Below are 23,826 nucleotides of genomic sequence, written 5' to 3' on the forward strand. Positions count from 1 at the left end.
TATCATCTCAAATGCAGAAAATTATTTGAAAAAATGCAATACCATTTTATGATAAAAACTCTCAACATAGTAGGCATGGAAGGAAGGCATCTCCATAATGAAGGCCATATAGTTCAAGCCCACAGCCAACATCATACTCAGTGGCAAAAAGGTGATAACTTTTCATATAAGATCAGGAGCAAGAGAAGAATGCCCACTCTTAACTATTTCTATTCAACATAGTACTGGGACTTCTAGCCAGAGCAATTAGGCGCACTCACACACACACACACACACACACACACACACACTCACACACCTACACACATGCACGCACATAAGAAAGACAGAAAAGAAAAGAAGAAAAACGGAAAATAAATAAAAGGTATCAGAAAGGAAGAAAAAATAATTTTCCCAGTTGAAGACTACACAATCTTATATACAGAGAACTCAGAACTTCACGAGAACCTGGTAGAACTAATAAATGAATTCAGTAAACATGCAGGATACAAAACCAACATAACAAATATCAGTAGCATTTTTACACATTAATAACCAACTATCCAAAGAAGAAATCAGGAAATCAATCCCATTTACCATAGTATCAAAATACTTTGGAATAAATTTAACCAAGGAATTGAAAGTTTTCTACATATAAACTATTAAACATTGATGAGATAAATTGAAGAAGATACAAATAAATGGACAGACATCTCATGTTCAGGATTTGGAAGAATTAATATTGTTGAAAGGACTGTACTACCCAAAGCGATCTACAGATCCAATGTAATCTTTATCAAAATTCCAATGGCTGTTGTCTTCACAGAAAGAGGAAAAAAGTTTTAAAATTTATATTAAAATGCAAAAGACCTCAAACGGACAAACAAATCATAAGTGAAAAGAACAAAGTTGGAGGTGCCACAGTGTTGCATTTCACAATCAACCTCAAATCTATAGTGATCAAAACAGCACGGTGTTGGCATTTTAAAAGAAACACAGACCAATGGAACAGAAGAAAGAATCCAGTAATAAACTTACAAATCTATGATCAACTGTCTTTGACAAAGGTATCAAGAACACAAAATTGGAAAAATACAGTCCCATCAATAAATATCCTAAAGACTTTTTTTTTCTTATGTAAGAACACCATTCTCAATGAAAGCACAAATCTCTGTGGAAGTTAAATTAGGTTTTCCAATTTGTAATATTAATGTAGATGCATAATTTCAGGTTCTAAATGCGGGTGGGGGTGGGGAGGCCAGTCTACATGGTCTGAAGGAGCAGTCCTGTTTAAGAAGCTAAAATTGTTTTAATTTCTTGATGTATATTATGAAATGGACAAAACTTGAAAACATGAAGCTAAATGAAAGAAGCCAGACACAAAAAGCCACATATTGTATGATCTATTTAGATTAATATCCAGAACAGGCAAGTCTACAGAAACAGAAAATAGATTAATTGTTGCCAGGTACTGGGGGAAGTGGGGAAACAAAGTTGTGTCAAATAGTTTAATGTAATAAAATGAGTATGTACACTAGTCTAATCATAAGAAAATATTACAGTTTCCCAAATATATTCTGCTTCATTTTCTGCCTTGAATGAATATTTAGCACTTCTCTTGCAAAATTTTCTTGACCTTTTCAATATTTTCTTGACCTTATGCCAAATTCTGATTTGTTCATTTTTAAATTCAGGATTATTTCAATTATACTAAGATTCACTGAGTATATACTCATTGCTTTTATGCATATTTAGGTGCTTTATATTTCGTGGCAAATTCAGTAGTTTCTATACTTATATTCTAGTGACAAGTAACAGATACTAGTTAACTGAGCACTCAATTCACAAGACACCTAGAAAAAAAATGATATATAAAGACTGTGGTTATAATCCAACAGCAAAATGTCTAAATCTAATGTGCAGGAGAAAGTCTTCCTGGGATGGAGATACTGTCTCAAATCTGAAAAGATGATACTTGGGGAGAGGAAGGGATTCTTGGCAGAGGGTTCGGCAATTAGAGAGGTCTTGAGGTGGACAGGTCCAGGTCATGTTGGAAGCGAAGTGCAACCTGGCTAGGTTATAAATGGCAATAGAAAGGGCCCCACTCAACTACATTTCTGGCTATGTTATAAATGGCAATAGAAAGGGCCCCATTCAAGTACATCTGTGTGCTCTAATTATCAACTATCAACTCCTTCACCCCTTTCTCCAGGAAACTTCCCTTTTTGCCTTTCTCATTCTCAGCCCCCCTAAAATGACCCTCTTTGTGGTTCACAAACAACAATTCCTTAAGGCATTATTTTAATATCACCTGTTTATGAAATCATTGCTTCCAGTATGAGATTGTGAATGTTCTTTTCTCAAATATGGAGTACTGAGTTTCATCCCTTTTATCCAAAGCACCTACATAAACGTTATTTCTGTAACATAAAATAGGAAAACAAATAAATAAACAAAAATATCATATTTCTGAGTGTTTATTAGATGTCAGCATAACAAAATTAATAGAAGATATGGTATATGACTTGAATAAATATGTGTGTATGTTTGTGTGTATGTGTTTATATATATATATATATAATTGCTTTTACTATAGAACCTACAGTGCTTGTGCATGAACATTTATCTGTGTATGTCCGAGATATCTGCCCTTTTCATATATCTCTGTTCTTGTTTCCTGGTGACTACAGCACTGAATCAGCTTGTTGAGAAAACATGAAGATGACTTTATATGGGAATGGATGTATAAGAGACAAGGACACTCTTAACTACTCATTGCAATTATAGAAGCTAAATACCACTGAATATTTTAGTTTTCTAGCTGCCAATGTGAAGTGTCCTTGTGTTAAAATATTTCAGAATAAAAGTAAAACCCAAGAAATTCCTATGTGCTAAGTGTGGCATATGAGACACTGGGACATGTCAGGAGAAGGTATCATGGTGGAGGAAAATAAAAACTATGAATAATTCCTGTTTTAGATAAAAGGCTTTATGGTTTTCAAGGGTAACACATTTTCTTAATTAACCCATATTCGTTCACAATTGTGACTATGAGCACTGTAATTTTTTCCCCTCATATTTTAAAATTCTAATCCTCAAAGTGATGGTTTTAGGAGGTGATGAACTTATAAGGGTACAGCTCTCACTAATGGGATTAATGCCTTCATACAACAGGCCTGGAGCATTCCTTTGCCCATTCTGCCATGGGAGGGCACAGTAAAAAAATGGGGCTATCAATCAGAAAGTGACCTCTCATAAGGCACTGAATCTGCAAGTGCCCTGTTCTAAATTTCCAACAACCAGAACAGTAAGAAAAAAATGCACGTTGTTTATAAGCTACCTCATCTATGGTATTTTGTTATAGCAGCCTAAAGAGACTAATATGAGTAGCAACATTGTGGAAAACATGCTTAAAATACGTTAAAGCATAAATAAAATGAAGTATTAGTTGATTATCAATAATTTAGAAGATGTAAACATGTCATCTAATTAGCCCATTTCTCTCTCATATGTCACCTGCTTATTACAACATCTGAAGACTGATTTGAGCTACAAAGCAGGCTATTTTATTGGATATAGTGGATGTGAACTAAAGAGAAGGACATTTTAAACCGTATTAAAGTGTTTCCAAAAAATACAATAAACTGATTTTCTTAATTGTGAACTTCATCTCCCTGAATGAATGGGACTGAAAACATTATTTGAAAATTTTTAGGGAATTCATGGGTCAAATAGGATCTTGAGCAGATGGCCTGTAGCGGCTTTTATCTGGGGATTCTACAGAAACATGGAATACAGCATCAAAAGCTGTAATCTATCCTAGACTGTTCACTTCGATCCTCATCCTTTCCTTCCCTTCTTATTCTTTGTCAATCACGTTTTTCATTCAAATCAACCAATGACTGATGGAAAATAGTATTGTTCAAATACAGTATTACTAATAGTGACTGTGTGGATTGATGATGTTTATCTTGAGTCCTTCCTTCATCCTTGCCACTTTAATCCCTAAACATAAGAATAAAATATCAATCCTCTTTTATACAAAAAAGGGACTTTGTCTAGATTATTTCCAATGACATTTCTAGGCACCACAGTCTATTTCTGTGAATTATGATTCTACTGCTGTGAAAACCCATCCCCAGTGTTAGAATGAGTTGGAAAAAGGTGAGTCACTTCATTTTTATACAAAAGAATCACACTATGCCTCTAGGCTGTTTTGACCTAAAATAGTGGTCACAAAAATGCCAGTTAGATAGTACAATTTTCAGGCCGAGTGAGGTGGCTCACATCTGTAATCACAGCACTTTGGGAAGCCAAGGCTGGTAGATTACTTGAAGTCAGGAGTTCCAGACCAGCCTGGCCAACATGGCAAAACCTTTCTCCACTAAAAAAAAAAAACAAACAAACAAACAAAAAAAAACAAAAATTAGCCAGATGTGATGGCAGAAACCTGTAATCCCAGTTAATTGGGAGACTGAGGCAGGAGAATCACTTGAACTCAGGAGGAGGTGGAGGTTGCAGTGAGCCAAAATGACACCATTGCCCTCCAGCCTGGGTGACAGAGTGAGACTCCATCTCAAAAAATAAATAAGTAAATAAATAAAGATAGTACAAGTTTCAGAAGGCCAAACACTTAAACACATCAATTTTTAATATTCTCTTATTCAAATTTGTATCTTCATAGACATGTCATAGTAATGGTTTTCCAAATTTATTAATGCTTAAGTACACAAAAATTAGAACCTCAATGCAGTATTATGACTCACCTACAGAGTGGCTACAATGAAAACATTCAAAATATTCAGCAATGGTGAGAATTTGACACAATCATTTTTTTTAACTTGTTTTATTCTTTTATTCAGAGTAAGATCTGAGACAGATAATTACTTGCATAGAAACAGTGATTGTGGGATTTTCTGACTTCAGGTGTCTCTTTCATTAAAATACAACTCTTCCCCCGCCACATCAATGGCTATTTGCATATATCATAGGAAAACATTTTCTGATATTTCATAAGAGCTTCTAGATATCTCAAATGCACGGTGATTGCTAGGAAAAACTTTACATATTTTATCTGCCCCAGTTTCACCATTGTTTAGTGAAAGCCTAATCTGTGGTATGAGGACATATTTTAGCATAAATTAATTTCACTGACCATTCAACACCCACAGTAGTGGTTATTCATTACTTTAACTCATATATAGACCATGCTTGGAGTTGAAGACTCTGGAGTAACTCTGACACCCACAGGTAGGGGCCTCGGAGGGAAGAATCTCTCTTGCATTTGTTTCAATAAGGTCATTAATCCCATTCATGAGGGCTCTACCCTCAGGGCTTAATCCCCTCCGAAAGGCCCCACCTCTTAATGCTATCACATGGGTGAGTAAGTTTTAATGTATGAATTTTGGGGGACACATTCAGGCCATAGCATTCTACCCTGACCCTTTAAATTCACGTCCTTCTTTTTATTTTTATTTTTTATTATTATACTTTAGGTTTTAGGGTACATGTGCACAATGTGAAGGTTTGTTACATATATATCCATGTGCCATGTTGGTTTGCTGCACCCATTAAGTTGTCATTTAGCATTAGATATATCTCCTAATGCTGTCCTTCTCGCCTACCCCCACCCCACAACAGTCCCCAGAGTGTGATGGTCCCCTTCCTGTGTCCATGAGTTCTCATTGTTCAATTCCCACCTATGAGTGAGAACATGCAGTGTTTGGTTTGTTGTCCTTGTGATAGTTTACTGCGAATGATGTTTTCCAGTTTCATCCACGTCCCTACAAAGGACATGAACCCATCATTTTTTATGGCTGCATAGTATTCCATGGTATGTGCCACATTTTCTTAATCCAGTCTATCATTGTTGGACATTTGGGTTGGTTCCAAGTCTTTGCTATTGTGAATAGTGCCGCAATAAACATACTTGTGCATGTGTCTTTATAGCAGCATGATTTATAGTCCTTTGGGTATATACCCAGTAATGGGATGGCTGGGTCAAATGGTATTTCTAGTGCTAGATCCCTGAGGAATTGCCACACTGACTTCCACAATGGTTGAACTAGTTGACAGTCCCACCAACAGTGTAAAAGTGTTCCTATTTATCCACATCCTCTCCAGTACCTGTTGTTTCCTGACTTTTTAATGATGGCCATTCTAACTGGTGTGAGATGGTATCTCATTGTGGTTTTGATTTGCATTTCTCTGATGGCCAGTGATGATGAGCATTTTTTCATGTGTTTTTTGGCTGCATAAATGTCTTCTTTTGAGAAGTGACTGTTCATGTCCTTCGCCCACTTTTTGATGGAGTTGTTTGTTTTTTTCTTGTAAATTTGTTTGAGTTCATTGTAGATTCTGGATATTAGCCCTTTGTCAGATGAGTAGGTTGTGAAAATTTTCTCCCATTGTGTAGGTTGCCTGTTCACTCTGATGGTAGTTTCTTTTGCTGTGCAGAAGCTCTTTAGTTTAATTAGATCCCATTTGTCAATTTTGGCTTTTGTTGCCATTGCTTTTGGTGTTTTAGACATGAAGTCCTTGCCCAGGCCTATGTCCTGAATGGTATTGCCTAGGTTTTCTTCTAGGGTTTTTATGGTTTTAGGTCTAACATGTAAGTCTTTAATCCATCTTGAATTAACTTTTGTATAAGGTGTAAGGAAGGGATCCAGTTTCAGCTTTCTACATATGGCTAGCCAGTTTTCCCAGCACCATTTATTAAATAGGGAATCCTTTCCCCATTTCTTGTTTTTGTCAGATTTGTCAAAGATCAGATAGTTGTAGATATGCAGCATTATTTCTGAGGGCTCTGTTCTGTTCCATTGATCTATGTCTCTGTTTTGGTACCAGTATCATGCTATTTTGGTTACTGTAGCCTTGTAGTATAGTTTGAAGTCAGGTAGCGTGATGCCTCCAGCTTTGTTCTTTTGGCTTAGGATTGACTTGGCGATGAGGGCTCTTTTTTGGTTCCATATGAACTTTAAAGTAGTTTTTTCCAAAAGGGGATATCGCCACCGATCCCACAGAAATACAATCTACCATCAGAGAATACTACAAACACCTCTATGCAAATAAACTAGAAAATCTAGAAGAAATGGATAAATTCCTCGGCAAATACACCCTCCCAAGACTAAACCAGGAAGAAGTTGAATCTCTGAATAGACCAATAACAGGTTCTGAAATTGTGGCAATAATCAATAGCTTACCAATGAAAAAGAGTCCAGGACCTGAAGGATTCACAGCAAAATTCTACCAGAGTTACAAGGAGGAAGTGGTACCATTCCTTCTGACACTATTCCAATCAATAGAAAAAGAGGGAATCCTCCCTAACACCTTTTATGAGGCCAGCATGATCCTGATACCAAAGCCTGGCAGAGACACAACCAAAAAAGAGAATTTCAGACCAATATCCTTGATGCACATTGATGCAAATATCCTCAATAAAATACTGCCAAACTGAATCCAGCAGCACATCAAAAAGCTTATACAACATGATCAAGTGGGCTTCATCCCTGGGATGCAAGGCTTGTTCAACATACACAAATCAATAAATGTAATCCAGCATATAAACAGAAACAAAGACAAAAACCACATGATTATCTCAATAGATGCAGAAAACGCCTTAGACAAAATTCAACAACCTTCATGCTAAAAACTCTCAATAAATTAGATATTGATGGGATGTATCTCAAAATAATAAGAGCTATCTATGACAAACCCACAGCCAATATCATACTGAATGGGCAAAAACTGGAAGCATTCCCTTTGAAAACTGGCACAAGAGAGGGATGCCCTCTCTCACCACTCCTACTCAACATAGTGTTGGAAGTTCTGGCCAGGGCAATCAGGCAGGAGAAGGAAATAAAGGGTATTCAATTAGGAAAAGAGGAAGTCAAATAGTCCCTGTTTGCAGATGACATGACTGTATATCTAGAAAACCCCATTATCTCAGCCCAAAATCTCCTTAAGCTGATTAGCAACTTCAGCAAAGTCTCAGGATACAAAATCAATGTACAAAAATCACAAGCATTCTTGTACACCAATAACAGACAAACAGAGAGCCATATCATGAGTGAACTCCCATTCACAATTGCTTCAAAGAGAATAAAATACCCAGGAATCCAACTTACAAGGGACATGAAGGACTTCTTCAAGGAGAACTACAAACCACTGCTCAATGAAATAAAAGAGGATACAAACAAATGGAAGAACATTCCATGCTCATGGGTTGGAAGAATCAATATCGTGAAAATGGCCATACTGCCCAAGGTAATTTATAGATTCAATGCCATCCCCATCAAGCTACCAATGACTTTCTTCACAGAATTGGAAAAGACACAATCATTAATCTTACATGTTGACAGTAGAAACGGGCATTGACATTTCATGTTGTAAAATTGTATGGCAGTATCTACTATAGACGGACAAACAAATGCCCTATGACTCAAAAATTTCATTCTTAGATTTATAACCAAGAGAAATAAATGAAAGACCTAAACATGTGTACACAAGTCTTCACCACTGCATTACTTGCAATAGCAGGAAAATTAAAAACAACTCAATATTTTATCAAAACATTAGATCAGAAGTTGAAGACATTTTCCTTAAAGAGTTAGATACGCATGCAAATTCAGTGCGATTGGAATACTTCGGATTTCCGTATCACCCCATATTCCTATAATGAGACTGATCATTCATGGGAAATGGTCAAAGGACACCTTCTATGTAGAGAAGATAAGTTATCATTGGACATAACTAAATTAAAGAAACAAATTTTTGAAGCCTCTCAAGCTCACTTATCCATTGTGCCTGTAGCTGAGGCATTAGATCAGGTGGCAGAAAATCTTCATGGATTAAACTCCAGGACTTGGATTAAGTCTACTGGGGGCTCCACTGTAGTAAATTTTGGAATTATGTTTCTCTGTTTAATTGGCTTCTTTTTAGTGTACCGGACCAGTCAACGAATCCTGCATCAAAATCAAGAGAACCAACAAGCCTTCATCGCCATGGCACATTTATATAAAAAGAAAGGGAGAGGTGTTGCAGGAAGTCAGGAACCCCCAACAGAGGGACCCGCTGAAGCCATGGCAGAAGAACGTGTATTGTGAAGATTTCATGGACATTTATTAGTTCCCAAATTAATACTTTTATAATTTCTTACACCTGTCTTTACTGCAATCTCTGAACATAAATCGTGAAGATTTCATGGACACTTATCACTTCCTCGGTCAATACACTTGTGATTTCCTATGCCCTTCTTTACTTTAATCTCTTAATCCCATCATCTTTGTAAGCTGAGGAGGATGTATGTCACCTCAAGACCCTGTGATGATTGCATTAACTGCACAAATTGTTTGTAGAGCATGTGTGTTTGAACAATATGAAATCTGGGCACCTTGAAAAAAGAACAAGGTAAGAGCAATGTTCAGGGAACAAGAGAGATAACCTTAAACTCTGACTGCCAGTGAGCCGAGTGGAACAGAGCCACATTTCTCTTCTTTCAAAAGCAAATGGGAAAAAATTTTCTCCCATTGTGTAGGTTACCTGTTCACTCTGATGATAGTTTCTTTTGCTGTGCAGAAGCTCTTTAGTTTAATGAGATCCCATTTGTCGATTTTGGCTTTTGTTGCCATTGCTTTTGGTGTTTTAGATATGAAGTCCTTGCCCACGCCTATGTCCTGAATGGTATTGCCTAGGTTTTCTTGTAGGATTTTAATGGTTTTAGGTCTAACATATAAGTCTTTAATCCATCTTGAATTAATTTTTGTATAAGGTGTAAGGAAGGGATCCAGTTGCAGCTTTCTACATATGGCTAGCCAGTTAACCTACTCATCTGACAAAGGGCTAATATCCAGAATCTACAATGAACTCAAACAAATTTACAAGAAAAAAACAAACAACCCCATCAAAAAGTGGGCAGAGGACATGAACAGACACTTCTCAAAAGAAGACATTTATGCAGCCAAAAAACACATGAAGAAATGCTCATCATCACTGGCCATCAGAGTAATGCAAATCAAAACCACAGTGAGATACCATCTCACACCAGTTAGAATGGCCATCATTAAAAAATCAGGAAACAACAGGTGCTGGAGAGGATGTGGAGAAATAGGAACACTTTTACACTGTTGGTGGGACTGTAAACTAGTTCAACCATTGTGGAAGTCAGTGTGGTGATTCCTCAGGGATCTAGAACTAGAAATACCATTTGACCCAGCCATCCCATTACTGGGTATATACCCAAAGGACTATAAATCATGCTGCTATAAAGACACATGCACACGTATGTTTATTGCGGCACTATTCACAATAGCAAAGACTTGGAACCAACCCAAATGTCCAACAACAATAGACTGGATTAAGAAAATGTGGCACATATACACCATGGAATACTATGCAGCCATAAAAAATGATGAGTTCGTGTCCTTTGTAGGGACATGGATGAAACTGGAAAACATCATTCTCAGTAAACTTTCGCAGGGACAAAAAACCAAACACCGCATGTTCTCACTCATAGGTGGGAATTGAACAATGAGAACTCATGGACACAGGGAGGGGAACATCACTCTCCCGGGACTGTTGTGGGGTGGGGGGAGGGGGGAGGGACAGCATTAGGAGATACACCTAATGCTAAATGATGAGTTAATGGGTGCAGGAAATCAACATGGCACATGGATACATATGTAACAAACCTGCACATTGTGCACATGTACCCTAAAACCCTAAAGTATAATAATAAAAAAAAAAAAAAAAAAAAGCAAATGGGAGAAATATTGCTGAATTCTTTTTCTCAGCAAGGAACATCCCTGAGAAAGAGAATGCATCCCTGAAGGTAGTCCTTTAAAATGGCTGCTTTGGGGGTCGCGTCTTTTATGGTTGAAGCCCCAGTCTCCCATAGTGCTCCCAGGCTTATTAGGATGAGGAAATTCCTGCCGAATAAATTTTGGTCAGACCAGTTGTCTGCTCTCAAACCCTGTCTTCTGATAAGATGTTATCAATGACAATGCATGCCCGAAACTTCATTAGCAATTTTAATTTTGCCCCGGTCCTGTAGTCCTGTGATCTTGCCCTGCCTCCATTTGCCTTGTGATAGTCTATTACCTTGTGAAGCATGTGATCTCTGTGACCAACACCCTATTTGTACACTCCCTCCCCTTTTGAAAATCACTAATAAAAACTTGCTGGTTTTTACGCCTTGGGGGGCATCACGGAACCTGCTGACATGTGATGTCTCCCCCGGACACCCAGCTTTAAAATTTAAAAAACAAAAAAACGAAAAAACAGAAAAAAAGAGTTAGATACTATATGTTTTAAGGTTTGCAGATCATAAATTGTAATAATTGCTCAGGTTTTCCCTTATATCACAAAAAATCCATAGATAATATATTAATAAATTGGTATTTCCAAGTTCCAAAAAGAATTTATGGGTCATAGTTTGTTGATCCCTGCTTCAAATTGGATGAATAGCATTATGTTATGTTTTCACCTTGGCATGCTACCAACAATGAGAATGAATGCACTATCTCCACATCAACAACATGGAGGAATCTCACAAACATAATGTTGGGTGAAAGAAGCCAGACTAAAAAACAGTGTAAAAACTGATTTTACTACTAGATACCTCAAAAAACATAAGAGATTACCCAGTATGTGGACATCAATTTATAATGCATGCAGAGACAATTTATGAGATGCTAGTAATTTTGTTTTTTATTGGTCTGGTTCTGGGTGCTGAAATATTTTCCTTTCTAGAAATGTACTTGGAGTATATTTTCTAAATAATAACTTTCTATACGTATGTTATTTCCTAAAAAGTTTTGCCAAAACAAAGTATATTCCCTAAGATATTATTTTACTGCAGGATTTTTTTAAATCTAGCAGTTTCACTTATATCCTAAGTGTTCAATATATGTTTGTAAAATTAATGCAGTGCCCAAATTTTATAGAATATCTTAATAAACGATTAATATTTATTTCACTAAAAGTTCTGTCTTGCTTGTAGAACAACAATGTCTTTATCAACTCACAGTAGCAGGAAAACTTAACGTTCTTTGGTATCACGATCACGTAATGAACTCCGTTTCATAACATTCCACGCTTTAGGGCCTGACAATTGTTTTCCAAAGAAGGTGGTTTTTAGGAAGACAATTGCTTCCATGGTAATGGAAGTCACCACAGAAGCTTTAAATATATATATATATTTTTTTTTTCTCACTTACTTGGGTCTGATATATAACATTTCTCCTAAAGACAATTTTTTTTTATCAGTTATGTGAGAACATTATTCTGAATGAAAACACAAATTCCTGTGGGACTTAAATAAAGTTATCCAACTTGTGATATTAACGTAGCTACATTAATAAGGGTTTGCAGGCCATAACTTGCATGGTAATTTCTAAATCAGGATGGGGGATTGGTGAGAATCTCCAACGGGAGAGTCCACGTGGCCTGGAGAAGCAGTTGTATATAAGAAGCTAAAGCTGAGTCCTGACTAAAGAAAATAAACCTGCAAGAATTTAGCATTCCTGAAGACAGGGAAGCATCTGGGGGAAAAAATGAGATTGTAAAACAGAATCAGAAGAAGGTGACCAAGGGCAACTCCAACTTCTCCAAATACACACTAGAAAAGTAAACAATGTTTGTAAAGCTCTTGGGTAATACAAATACATCTGTTTCTTGATGTTTAACTGTTACGACAATTACTGGCAACTACTTGGGTGGCTTGAGTTTGCCCCAGCAGTATCTCCCACAGGAGTACACTTGTTATCTTAGTATGGGTATCATCACACAAGAAATTACAATGCAATATTAAAAAAAAAATCATCATTAAGAATTCCTTTTCCCCAAGTTAAAAATGTACTAATTTACTGATTTTAGACTAATGGGTGTTTTAGCTTTACAGAAAGCAAGGGAGGAAAACAATAAATAAACAAATAAAAAAAAATAAACAAAAACAGAAAATGGTCAGGCATGGTGACTCGCAACTGTAATCCAGATTTTTGCGAGGAGGAGGCAGGTGGATCACAAGGTCAGGAGTTCAAGACCAACCTAGCCAACATAGTGAAACCCCGTCTCTACTAAAAATACAAAAATTAGCTGGGCATGGTAGCATGTGCCTGTAGTCCCAGCTACTTGAGAGGTTGAGGCAGGAGAATCGTTTGAACCTGGGAGGTGGAGGTTGCAGGGAGCCGAGATCGTGCCACTGCACTCCAGCCTGGTGACAGAATGAGACTCCATCTGAAAAAAAAAAAAGAAAAAAAACAGAAAACATACACCCACCCACCGCTCCATCCACACACACATGAAAAAAACCCCTGTGTTTGTATTAAGTCGCAGGTAAAGTTTCAGAAAAAGTAAAAAGTTACATGGAGTACTTCAAGGCATAACTGGTACATACTTAATACATCTTAGTATTTTTGCCCTTGTATTTTGCATTTACTAACATAATTTCAAATAAATTAGCTGCATTCAGATTCAGAATATATCCGTGCTATACATGATTATCATATATTATCTTGAAACGTCAATCAGCAGTAGATATTAAGTGAACATAGCAATTTGCACTTATTAGAGTACATCATGATTTGCATATTTTAAAATATCACTGAGAACGTTGCTAATACAGAAAGCATATCCAAGGCTGCTTTTCATTTCAATTACATGTAACAACCTCCCTAGAAAACAAGGCATACAATAAAATGTAAGCAGTAGTTGCAGAGTTGGCCAAAATCTTTTAGACTGTTTTAAATCTCTTATTCTCGCTCTATATATAGTATATATATGGGTATATTTTACATATATGTACATATATTTTACATATTTTACATATAAATATCTATGTAAAATGTCCTCTTTCTATAAATAAAACAATTATGTTAAATACATTTTCATAGGAACAGAGATTTAAATGACTTTAGGCCAAGATTTTGAGGGCCCACATATTGATCACTAGATCGTTATTCAAATGTCATTCTTATTTCTTCTTCATCTACCTACAACTATTTTTCTTACATACCCACAGAACACAGAGGTACATGTATGGTATTGTATATGATATTGAGGGGTGATAGCATGCTGGCAGTCCTCACAGCCCTTGCTCGCTCTCGGTGCCTCCTCTGTCTGGGCTCCCACTTTGGTGGCACTTGAGGAGCCCTTCAGCCCACTGCTGCACTGTGGGAGCCCCTTTCTGGGCTGGCCTAGGCCGGAGCCCACTTCTTCAGCTTGCAGGGAGGTGTGGAGGGAGAGGCACGAGCAGGAACCAGGGCTGCGCGTGGCGCTTTTGGGCCAGCTGGAGTTCCGGGTAGGCGTGGGCTTGACAGGCTCTGCACTATAAGCAGCCTGCCGGCCCTGCCAGCCCTGGACAATGAGGGACTTAGCACCCGGGCCAGCGGCTGTGGAGGGTGTACTGGGTCCCCCAGCAGTGCCAGCCCACTGGTGCTGCACTTGATTTCTCGCTGGGCCTTAGCTGCCTTCCCTTGGGGCAGGCCTCAGGACTGCAGCCCATGCCTGAGCATTCCCCTGCCTCCGTGGGCTCCTGTGCAGCCCGAGCCTCCCCAACGAGCACCACCCCCTGCTCCATGACGCCCAGTCCCATCGACCACCCAAGGGCTGAGGAGTGCGAACGCATGGCACGGGACAGGCAGACAGCTCCACTTGCAGCCCTGGTGCGGGATCCACTGGGTGAAGCCAGCTGGGCTCCTGAGTCTGGTGGAGAAGTGGAGAACCTTCATGTCTAGCTCAAGGATTGTAAATACACCAATCAGCACCGTGTGTCTAGCTAAAGGTTTGTGAATGCACCAATCGACACTCTGTATCTAGGTACTCTGGTGGGACACGGAGAACTTTTATGTCTAGCTCAGGGATTGTAAATACACCAATTGGCACTCTGTGTATAGCTCAAGGTTTGTAAACACACCAATCAGCACCCTGCGTCTAGCTCAGGGTTTGTGAATGCACCAATCGACACTCTGTATCTAGCTACTCTGGTGGGGCCTTGGAGAACCTTTGTGTAGATACTCTGTATCTAACTAACCTGGTGGGGACATAGAGAACCTTTGTGTCTAGCTCAGGGATTGTAAACGCACCAATCAGAGCCCTGTCAAAACAGACCACTCAGCTCTACCAATCAGCAGGACGTGGGTGGGGCCAGATAAGAGAATAAAAGCAGGCTACCCAAGCTAGCAGTGGCAACCCGCTCAGGTCCCCTTCCACACTGTGGAAGCTTTGTTCTTTTGCTCTTTGCAATAAATCTTGCTACTGCTCACTCTTTGGGTCCACACTGCTTTTATGAGCTGTAACACTCACCGCGAAGGTCTGCAGCTTCACTCCTGAGCCAGCAAGACCACGAACCCACCAGAAGGAAGAAACTCCAAACACATCCGAACATCAGAAGGAACAAACTCCAGACGCACCACCTTAAGAGCTGTTAACACTCACCACGAGGGTCCGCAGCTTCATTCTTGAAGTCAGTGAGACCAAGAACCCACCAATTCCCAACACAATATTATTTGTTTTAGTCAGAGATAACTATGGAAGATAGAATTCAATTTGTCTCACAAGGTCCGCTAACTCTTTTTAATCAAGAGCAGTCATATTTCAGAGGTATACAAAAGAAATAATGACAAAGGAAAATAATAGATCAATATTACAGCTTCTGAGAAATAGGATGAAGAACATTTAAGACAAAACAATGTCTGAAGTATGAAAGTTAACTGTGAACATTTAAATATTTTTATCAACTGTCTTTATGTCATGGGATACCTGGGGTGTTATTTCACCAGCCAGAGACCTCTGTTGCCAGTGGCACCTTTGCCCAAGTTGGCTTTTGCTTGGTTTTGCTGGGCTCCCTCCACTGCCTTGGCCTGGCAGGCTGTACTCGGCTCGCACTACCAGCCCAGATCCCATGCCTGCCATGGATGAGCCAGGCTGGAGTGGTGATGGATGAGTGAGCATACAAGCATGGAGTCTGGCCACTGCACACTGCCAGGCATGCCAGCTGCTGCAGCAGGATGGGCAGCTCCAGGTGCCGGATCCGTGCAAGCCTGTTGCTGGTTCAGATGCACCACAAGCAGCCTCCACTGTGGGCACCCATGTCTGGATGAGGGGAACATGGTACCATCCAGAAGCTTGGAGACACCAGAAACCGAAGAACCCCAAAGAAGGTGTCACAGCACCGGCTTGGACAGCCCTTAGTTCTGGGCTCCCTGAAGGGCTGCAGCTCTTCTCTCCTTCTTGTCACTCGCAATGTGGAGAGTGTTCGGGGGGCCACACTGAACTCATTTCAGCCCTATTTGTGTTACAGCTCTTTCCATCCCACCACTCGGCAGGTTCCAAGTTCTTGTCCTGTCTCCAGGAAGATTGAGATATGCAGACAATTGGAGGGTGAGCAAGGTGAAGAGGTGCTTTATTGAGCTACAGTACAGCTCTCAGGAGACCCAGAGTGGGTAGCTCCTATCCACAGGCAGGTCATCCTCAAGAGTGTATAGCTCTTAGCAGAGAGGAAACCTAGAGTGGGTAGATCCTCTCTGAAGGCAGGTTGTCTCATCGTCTGCCTAAGTTTGGCTGAGTCTGGGGTTTTATGGGCTTCAGAGGGGAGGAAGTGTGTGCCGATTGGTCCATGGGCGGCCATGGGCAGGCCCAGGAAAAGCACCATAAGTTTTCACTCTTGTCAGTGGAACTGGCCACCTGGCCCCCAGTCCTCAGGCTGTCCCTGGCTTGATGTTGAAGTTTCACCAGAGACCCACCCCTTTGAACTCAGGAGACTGTCTGAATCCATAAGTAAAGAAATAAGAAAAAAAGTTAATTTTGATTGAAAGCTTATCATAAGGCAAAAAGAAATCATTGATTGTCTAGTATGTATCTCAAATATATGTTTTGTATCTTATAATTAAGTACATAAGTGGTTGTGGATGCTAAAGGCAATGGCATATTAAAGACAAGTATAAATTATTTCAAAAATAATTAAAGAGTACTTATCTAGATTATTGTTAAGATATTTAATAACTTTCATGATTCTTCTCTAGTTTTCTGATGATCAAAGTACTGCAAGTGTCTTCTGTAGTAAACAGGGACATGGATATGCATTTGAAGGACCATATGAGAACCACAAACACTCAAATGTTTTCTGCAATTACACAAGCTAAAAGTCATTCAACATCTAAGGCTAGCTAGGTGCCATTGTAAAATGCTTGTGAGTGAAAACATTTTAGATTTCCTGTAAACTCCAAGTTGAGCAATGATACTCTGCTCTCTAGGATGACATTCTTTCTGAGATACAGAAACATAGCATAGGGAAGTACAGAAGTAGAAAACTCAATGGGGTTGCTTCCATTGTCATTATATCTCCTCAGTTAATCCATGTTCTTTTTGAAATTTTACCTACACAGTAGATATATCTGGAACAGCATCATGGCAGGAGTGTGCTTGAATCAGAATAAAGTTCAAGAAAAGGTGGATGTCAATCTCCAGTATGCAACAATAAGAATGAATGTACTACAATTGTATGAAACAAATCGGATGTATTGCATAAATATGTCATTAAGTAAAACAGTACATACTGTAGGCATCCATTTATATATGGTTCAAAAAATATGAAAGTAATTTACTGTTTTAAACATCAAGAAAGTAATTACCCTTTGGGAGCAGGAGGGTAGTAACTTAGGAGGGATCATGTGGAAGACTGGGGGATTCTGGTAATATTCTTTTTTTCTTTCTTTCTTTGGGTCCTGGTTACATGAGTATTTTTATTTTTTTTTTTGAAAATTCATCTAGTTGTATACTTATCATGTAAGTATAATCTGTATGCATATTACACATCAAAAGATTTTCTAAAAGCAAAATCTGTTCACCATTAGACTGTAGAAATTTCAGTGTTATTACTATAAATTTGTATTACTAGTAATGCCTTGTATTCAATAGAGTTCAGCATATTTTTGTGAAAAAGTTATGCAACTTTCATAAAATATTTCAGTAAATATTTATTTATTAAAATTTCTCTTTTTTAAAATAAAACAAAAATGTTTTATTCAGCTTTTAAGAACTTTTAGTACTCTTTCCTGTAGAAGGGAAGCTAAGAGAGCCTGATTCTTCTTGGGACAGTACCATGCACTAAACTTATTCATAATGGTTTATGACTTAGGGACAAACAATAATGTTTTTCTGAGGGAAGAAGATCATAAGCAGACAGTTACTTACAGAGTATTATGTTTTGGAGCACTGGTGACACCAGGGAACAAATTTAGATACAGATATTTTTCCTCAGTTGCTTACCTCTGATGTAAATTTCAACTAGGTTATTTTCTTCCATAATTTAAGAAAGCATGTTCAATTAAATACCAATAAATTTATCCAACTTTTTATAATAGTGTACCACTTAGATTCAGGTTTTAATAAAAAAGGTTGAAGAGAATTTAGCCTACATGTCCAGGGACAGTCCAGTTTAGGAAGCTAATTTAGGTCTTACCTAAGTAAGGTATAACCTAAAGAGTCCTGTCATTCCTGTAAACATGTAATCACATGATATGAAAATGAGTTTGAATCAAGTTAAATTCCCATTTCCTTTAAATATGGACCAGAGAAGTAGATGATTGTAGTAAAGCTCTTGGGCAACACAAATGTATCAATGTCTTTAGTGTAATGGGTGGAAAATTATTACAGTTAACTTGTTGGACTTGTCCTTAACAACATGTCCACTAGCCGTAAATTTAGCATATTTGTAACAGCACCATCTCCTAAGCAATGACAATAAAGCATAAAAAGGCATTGAAATTTAACACTAAAAAGTACTTTTCTCCCAATCAAGAATATTTTAATAATTTAGCCAGATGTAGGCTAGCTTTATAGAAATTTTGAGAAAAGGCTATGCCCCTGTCTACTCCCTGGTAAGGTTTGGGAAGACACAGGAATCACCTGGAGTGTTTATATGGATACACTGGCTACTGTCTATCACTGACTATTTTAGGTACACATTTTTCTTTCACTTTTTTGTACTAAAAATAGATTAATTTCCTTAAGACAGAATGTCAGTGGGAATACATTTTTGTACAGTACAATCAACAGTAGACCTTAAAGAACACATAGAAATCTCTGCTTGTAAGTATCAAGCAATGAATCATATGTTACAAAACATCACTCAGAACATGGCCAGTACAGAGAAATTTTTGTTTCATTAACTGTAGTCAGAAACATATTGACAGCAGGTGCTTGGAGAAAGAAAAATTCATGCCTATGAGACTCCAGAAGTTTACTCTTTACTTCTGAATTTCACTTTTGGTATGTGTATAATGAAGTTGTTAGAGATGGAAACATAAGACAATATTTGAAATGTATGATAGCATATATGGAAATATAGTAATTAGTATATGGAAAACACATGGGATGTGATACATGATCCATTGTAGAATGTATTTAAATTCATACCTTTTCTTCCACAAGCCCAGGGCTGAATGAAGAGGTGCTTTAAAAGCACATTTTTGGAAGGGAGAGTAGAGACAACTTTATGGCCAGAACAATGTGGATGCAGCATTTAGCTCTCTGTACCATGAAGTTAAAGGCTAAAATGGTTGACTAAATTAGGGAGGGAGTGGAGAGCAATACATAGTAGCCATAGGGGAATCAATGGGGTTGACACAAAATTCACACTTTGAGTAACTTCCAAGTATCAAAGGATGGCCATGAATAATAGTACACAAAAGTTATTTTGGAAAAAAATAGAACTTAGCTTTTTTCTTAAAAAGCATGGCCTCAACACACATTTTCTTTTAAATAATCATCTTTGTACATATCAACTATATTAGGAGAAACAGACCTGAAACGTTGTTTATGTTTATTCTTGGTTGAACATTACCAGCCTAATAAGCGGAAAATATTTAACATCACACAATCATATTTATAAACACACATTACTCACATATATCTCTGTGCTAGAGATTGTGGGAATGTGGAGAGACACTTGGCCAACAAATAAAATATAAATTAAGAAAAAGCACATTCAATGTGATGGATGTTGTACATCCATAAAATAATTGAAATGAGGGTAGTTGTCAATGTAGTTGGGAAAAAGTAATCAGACAATTATTAATGAAAAAAAGCAGCATGTTAGATTATCATATTTCTAAATGGGAGGTGAAGGAGATTTTCAGAAGTGGAAGATACATGATGAGCAATGAAAAGGACACGCAAACCATGAAGTCGAAAATCTATTCAAGTTTCATTGGATGTCTTATTTCATGATAACCATGAAGCATACTGTTAAATGAATTCTGATAAATTTCTAACATTGGTCAATTTGGTGATAAGGCTGAAACATTAAAAATGGAGCCTTTGCTAAACTAGTTGCAGCATTCACTGGGGAAAATATCGAACCAGGAATCTAATCAATCATGTTTGAATAACATAAAGGAGTGAAGGCAGAGGCTTGAGAGATTTAAGTCCCAAGAGTCACCAGGTAAAAATAAAATGTGATCTGCCTATTGTTCACGTACCAGAGGTAAGGACAGAAAGATTTGCTCATCTCAGGTAGGTTTCTGAATGGTCAATTTAAAGGACAGAGGAAAAAATTTGGAAAAATGAGAAATCATGTATTAAGGAATTTACAAATGAATGATTTTATAGATGCTTACTCAGTTAAAATACCTCTGGAATCTAATGGCCAAACAATGATATTTTCTTATTGGATCTGTGTGAATTTGACTGACCTTACTTGTCATTTGTAAGAGGATAATATAGATTTCACCCATTTATATTTTAATCAACCTTCATAAGTAAATCATTACTTTAAAAAATCACTGTACATGTGATATTATTTTAAATCTAAATTTAAGATTGGTTCTAGATTTACTCAAATAATAATAGAGGTAACACATTACAGATATTAATTTATGAAAATTCAAGTTCTTATGGTACATGCCATAATATGTCTAGAAGAAATAACATTCAGACCCACCCCACATTTCAATTTTCATGTAACAGACACACACAGGCACACACACACACAAGAGTAAGTGCACATGTAACACAAGCAACAGAAGCCTATATATTTCAGAAACACTTATTATTCCTCTTCACATTTTGATTTTAATAAAAAAGTCAGTTGTAAGTAAATGTAAGTAGTCTGTTGTTCACACTTCTTTTACCACTTACATTCGGCTTTTGTCCTTTGGAACCAGATAAGTCATCCAAATGGATTATATATGCTGTGACAAACCAGTGATGATTAGTAACAGTTAAATAAAACATTTTTCCTTTCCAGTAAGCACTGAAGACACCACATCAAAAATAGTACCATAATAATTTTCACTTATTAACTTACATGTAATTTCACTGTCGGTGATAGAAAAATGTATATATTTCTTGAATAATGCAATAAATATGATCCTTTTTCGTCAAATATATGAGATGTTTAGTCCTGCATGTTCTGGCCCTTGTTACTCTAACTATGGTGTTTTTTTCACATCCTTTTGGATCTGTACTGAGCTTTCAGTTTGATCAAATTGACTGCCTTATATTGTACAATAGAAGCAAAGACAAATGATATATGTCAGAAATTGCATATAAATTTAGATTCAAAGTTGATCAACTTCCTTTGGCAGACACTTTTAGGGTTTTTTTTTTTTAATACAGTAATGCCTCTTTGAAAGTGACACTCACCTGGGATACTTTTTGAGGGTAAAGAAAATAATTTACATAAACAAATCTTGTTTTACTTTACAGATAACTTTTTTTTGATATCTTGGAAAGTCAAGCCCTATTCTATCATTCTCATAATGATTTCTGTAGCAGTTTGAAACAGGAACAAGGAAAAATGGACTGGGAAAATTGCTCCTCGTTAACTGATTTTTTTCTCTTGGGAATTACCAATAACCAAGAGATGAAAGCGACCCTATTTGCTGTACTCTTGGCTGTTTATGTCATTAATTTCTCAGCAAATCTTGGAATGATAGTTTTAATCAGAATAGATTACCAACTTCACACACCAATGTACTTCTTCCTCAGTCGTCTGTCTTTCTGTGATCTCTGCTATTCTACTGCAATTGGGCCCAAGATGCTGGTAGATCTACTTGCCAAGAACAAGTCAATACCCTTCTATGGCTATGCTCTACAATTCTTGGTCTTCTGTATCTTTGCAGATTCTGAGTGTCTACTGCTGGCAGTGATGGCCTTTGATCGGTACAAGGCCATCAGCAACCCCCTGCTCTATACAGTCAACATGTCTAGCAGAGTGTGCTATCTACTCTTGACTGGTGTTTATCTGGTGGGAATAGCAGATGCTTTGATACATATGACACTGGCATTCCGCCTATGCTTCTGTGGGTCTAATGAGATTAATCATTTCTTCTGTGATATCCCTCCTCTCTTATTACTCTCTTGCTCAGATACACAGGTCAATGAGTTAGTGTTATTCACTGTCTTTGGTTTTATTGAACTGAGTACCATTTCAGGAGTTCTCATTTCTTATTGTTATATCATCCTATCAGTCTTGGAGGTCCACTCTGCTGAGGGGAGGTTCAAAGCTCTCTCTACATGCACTTCCCACTTATCTGCGGTTGCAATTTTCCAGGGAACTCTGCTCTTTATGTATTTCCAGCCAAGTTCTTCCTATTCTCTAGATCAAGATAAAATGACCTCATTGTTTTACACCCTTGTGGTTCCCATGTTGAACCCCCTGATTTATAGCCTGTGGAACAAGGATGTGAAAGAGGCCCTGAAAAAACTGAAAAATAAAATTTTATTTTAAGGAAATACTAAAAATACATGTTTATACACACAAAAATGCATATTCGTACTGGTGTTTTCTTCAAATTATATATTATAACATAAAGTTGTCTCAAATATCATAATTTAATATAATACATATTTTACTAAGCTACAATCTAGCAATTCTCTGGAATTTTCTAAATATACTATTTTTTTTAATGTGTTTTCAAGTTAGGTAAGGTAATTTCTCTATATTTGAAAAATGCTCCAGTCTTTGAGTTAGTGGGGCAAATTTTTATTTGTTTAATATATATTTCAGAGTAATTTTTCTTTTTTTCTTTTCTTTTTTTTTGTGATGGAGGCTCACCCTGTCGCCCAGGCTGGAGTGCAGTGGTGCAATCTCGGCTCACTGCAACCTCTGCCTCCCTGGTTCGAGTGATTCTCATGCTTCAGCCTCCTGAGTAGCTGGGATTACAGGTGCCTGCCACCAGGCCCGGCTAATTTTTGTATTTTCAGTAGAGATGGGGTTCCACCATTTTGACCAGGCTGGTCTCGAACTCCTGACCTCAGGTGATCCACCCATCTTGGCCCCACAAAGTGGTGGGATTACAGGCGTGACAGGCAGTAATTTTTCTAAGAGTTATTGAGTGTTTAGTACGTGACTTTCACACTGCTGTGTACTTTGCATTTCTGAATCCACTACATTCTGTACTAGTGAGTCACAGAATATAGTGGAAACTGGAAACATTTAATTAATCAAACTAAACAATAATTCATAATAAACTATAAAAGGCCATGAAGTCAAAAGACAGGGTACTCTAAGCATAAACAAAATGTCTAACTAGAGTGCGGAAAGGGAAAGATTCTTTGAAATTGGGACATTTGGTTTTAGATCTAAAAATGCATAGAGATACAATGGGTGGGTGGAAAGAAGAAAGGATTCTAGATGGAGAGGCTGAAAATTAGACATCCTGAGGTGGACAGGGCAATGCCTTTTTAGAGGAAAGGAAGTCCAATGTGTAAGAATTGAAGGATAAAGTGGTACATGCAGTAAAGTCTAGTTGAGTTGATATTCTCTATCCATTTCCACTCTGCTTCTCTTCCCTTCTTCCTATTTCTAGCCCTATTTAAATGTCCCTCTTGTGGTTCATATATAAT

The 23,826-nt window shown here is 37.7% G+C and overlaps 1 protein-coding gene across 1 annotated transcript; it reads left to right on the forward strand.

Moving 5' to 3' along the window:
- Positions 1–21,775: 21,775 nt before the first annotated feature.
- On the forward strand, positions 21,776–22,708 carry OR5W2 (olfactory receptor family 5 subfamily W member 2). The gene has a single exon (XM_055293374.2). It carries the CDS (start codon positions 21,776–21,778, stop codon positions 22,706–22,708), a length of 933 nt encoding a protein of 310 aa, XP_055149349.2.
- Positions 22,709–23,826: the final 1,118 nt, after the last annotated feature.

The sequence above is a fragment of the Symphalangus syndactylus genome, chromosome 1 (assembly GCF_028878055.3).
Source record: "Symphalangus syndactylus isolate Jambi chromosome 1, NHGRI_mSymSyn1-v2.1_pri, whole genome shotgun sequence".
NCBI lineage: Eukaryota > Metazoa > Chordata > Mammalia > Primates > Hylobatidae > Symphalangus > Symphalangus syndactylus.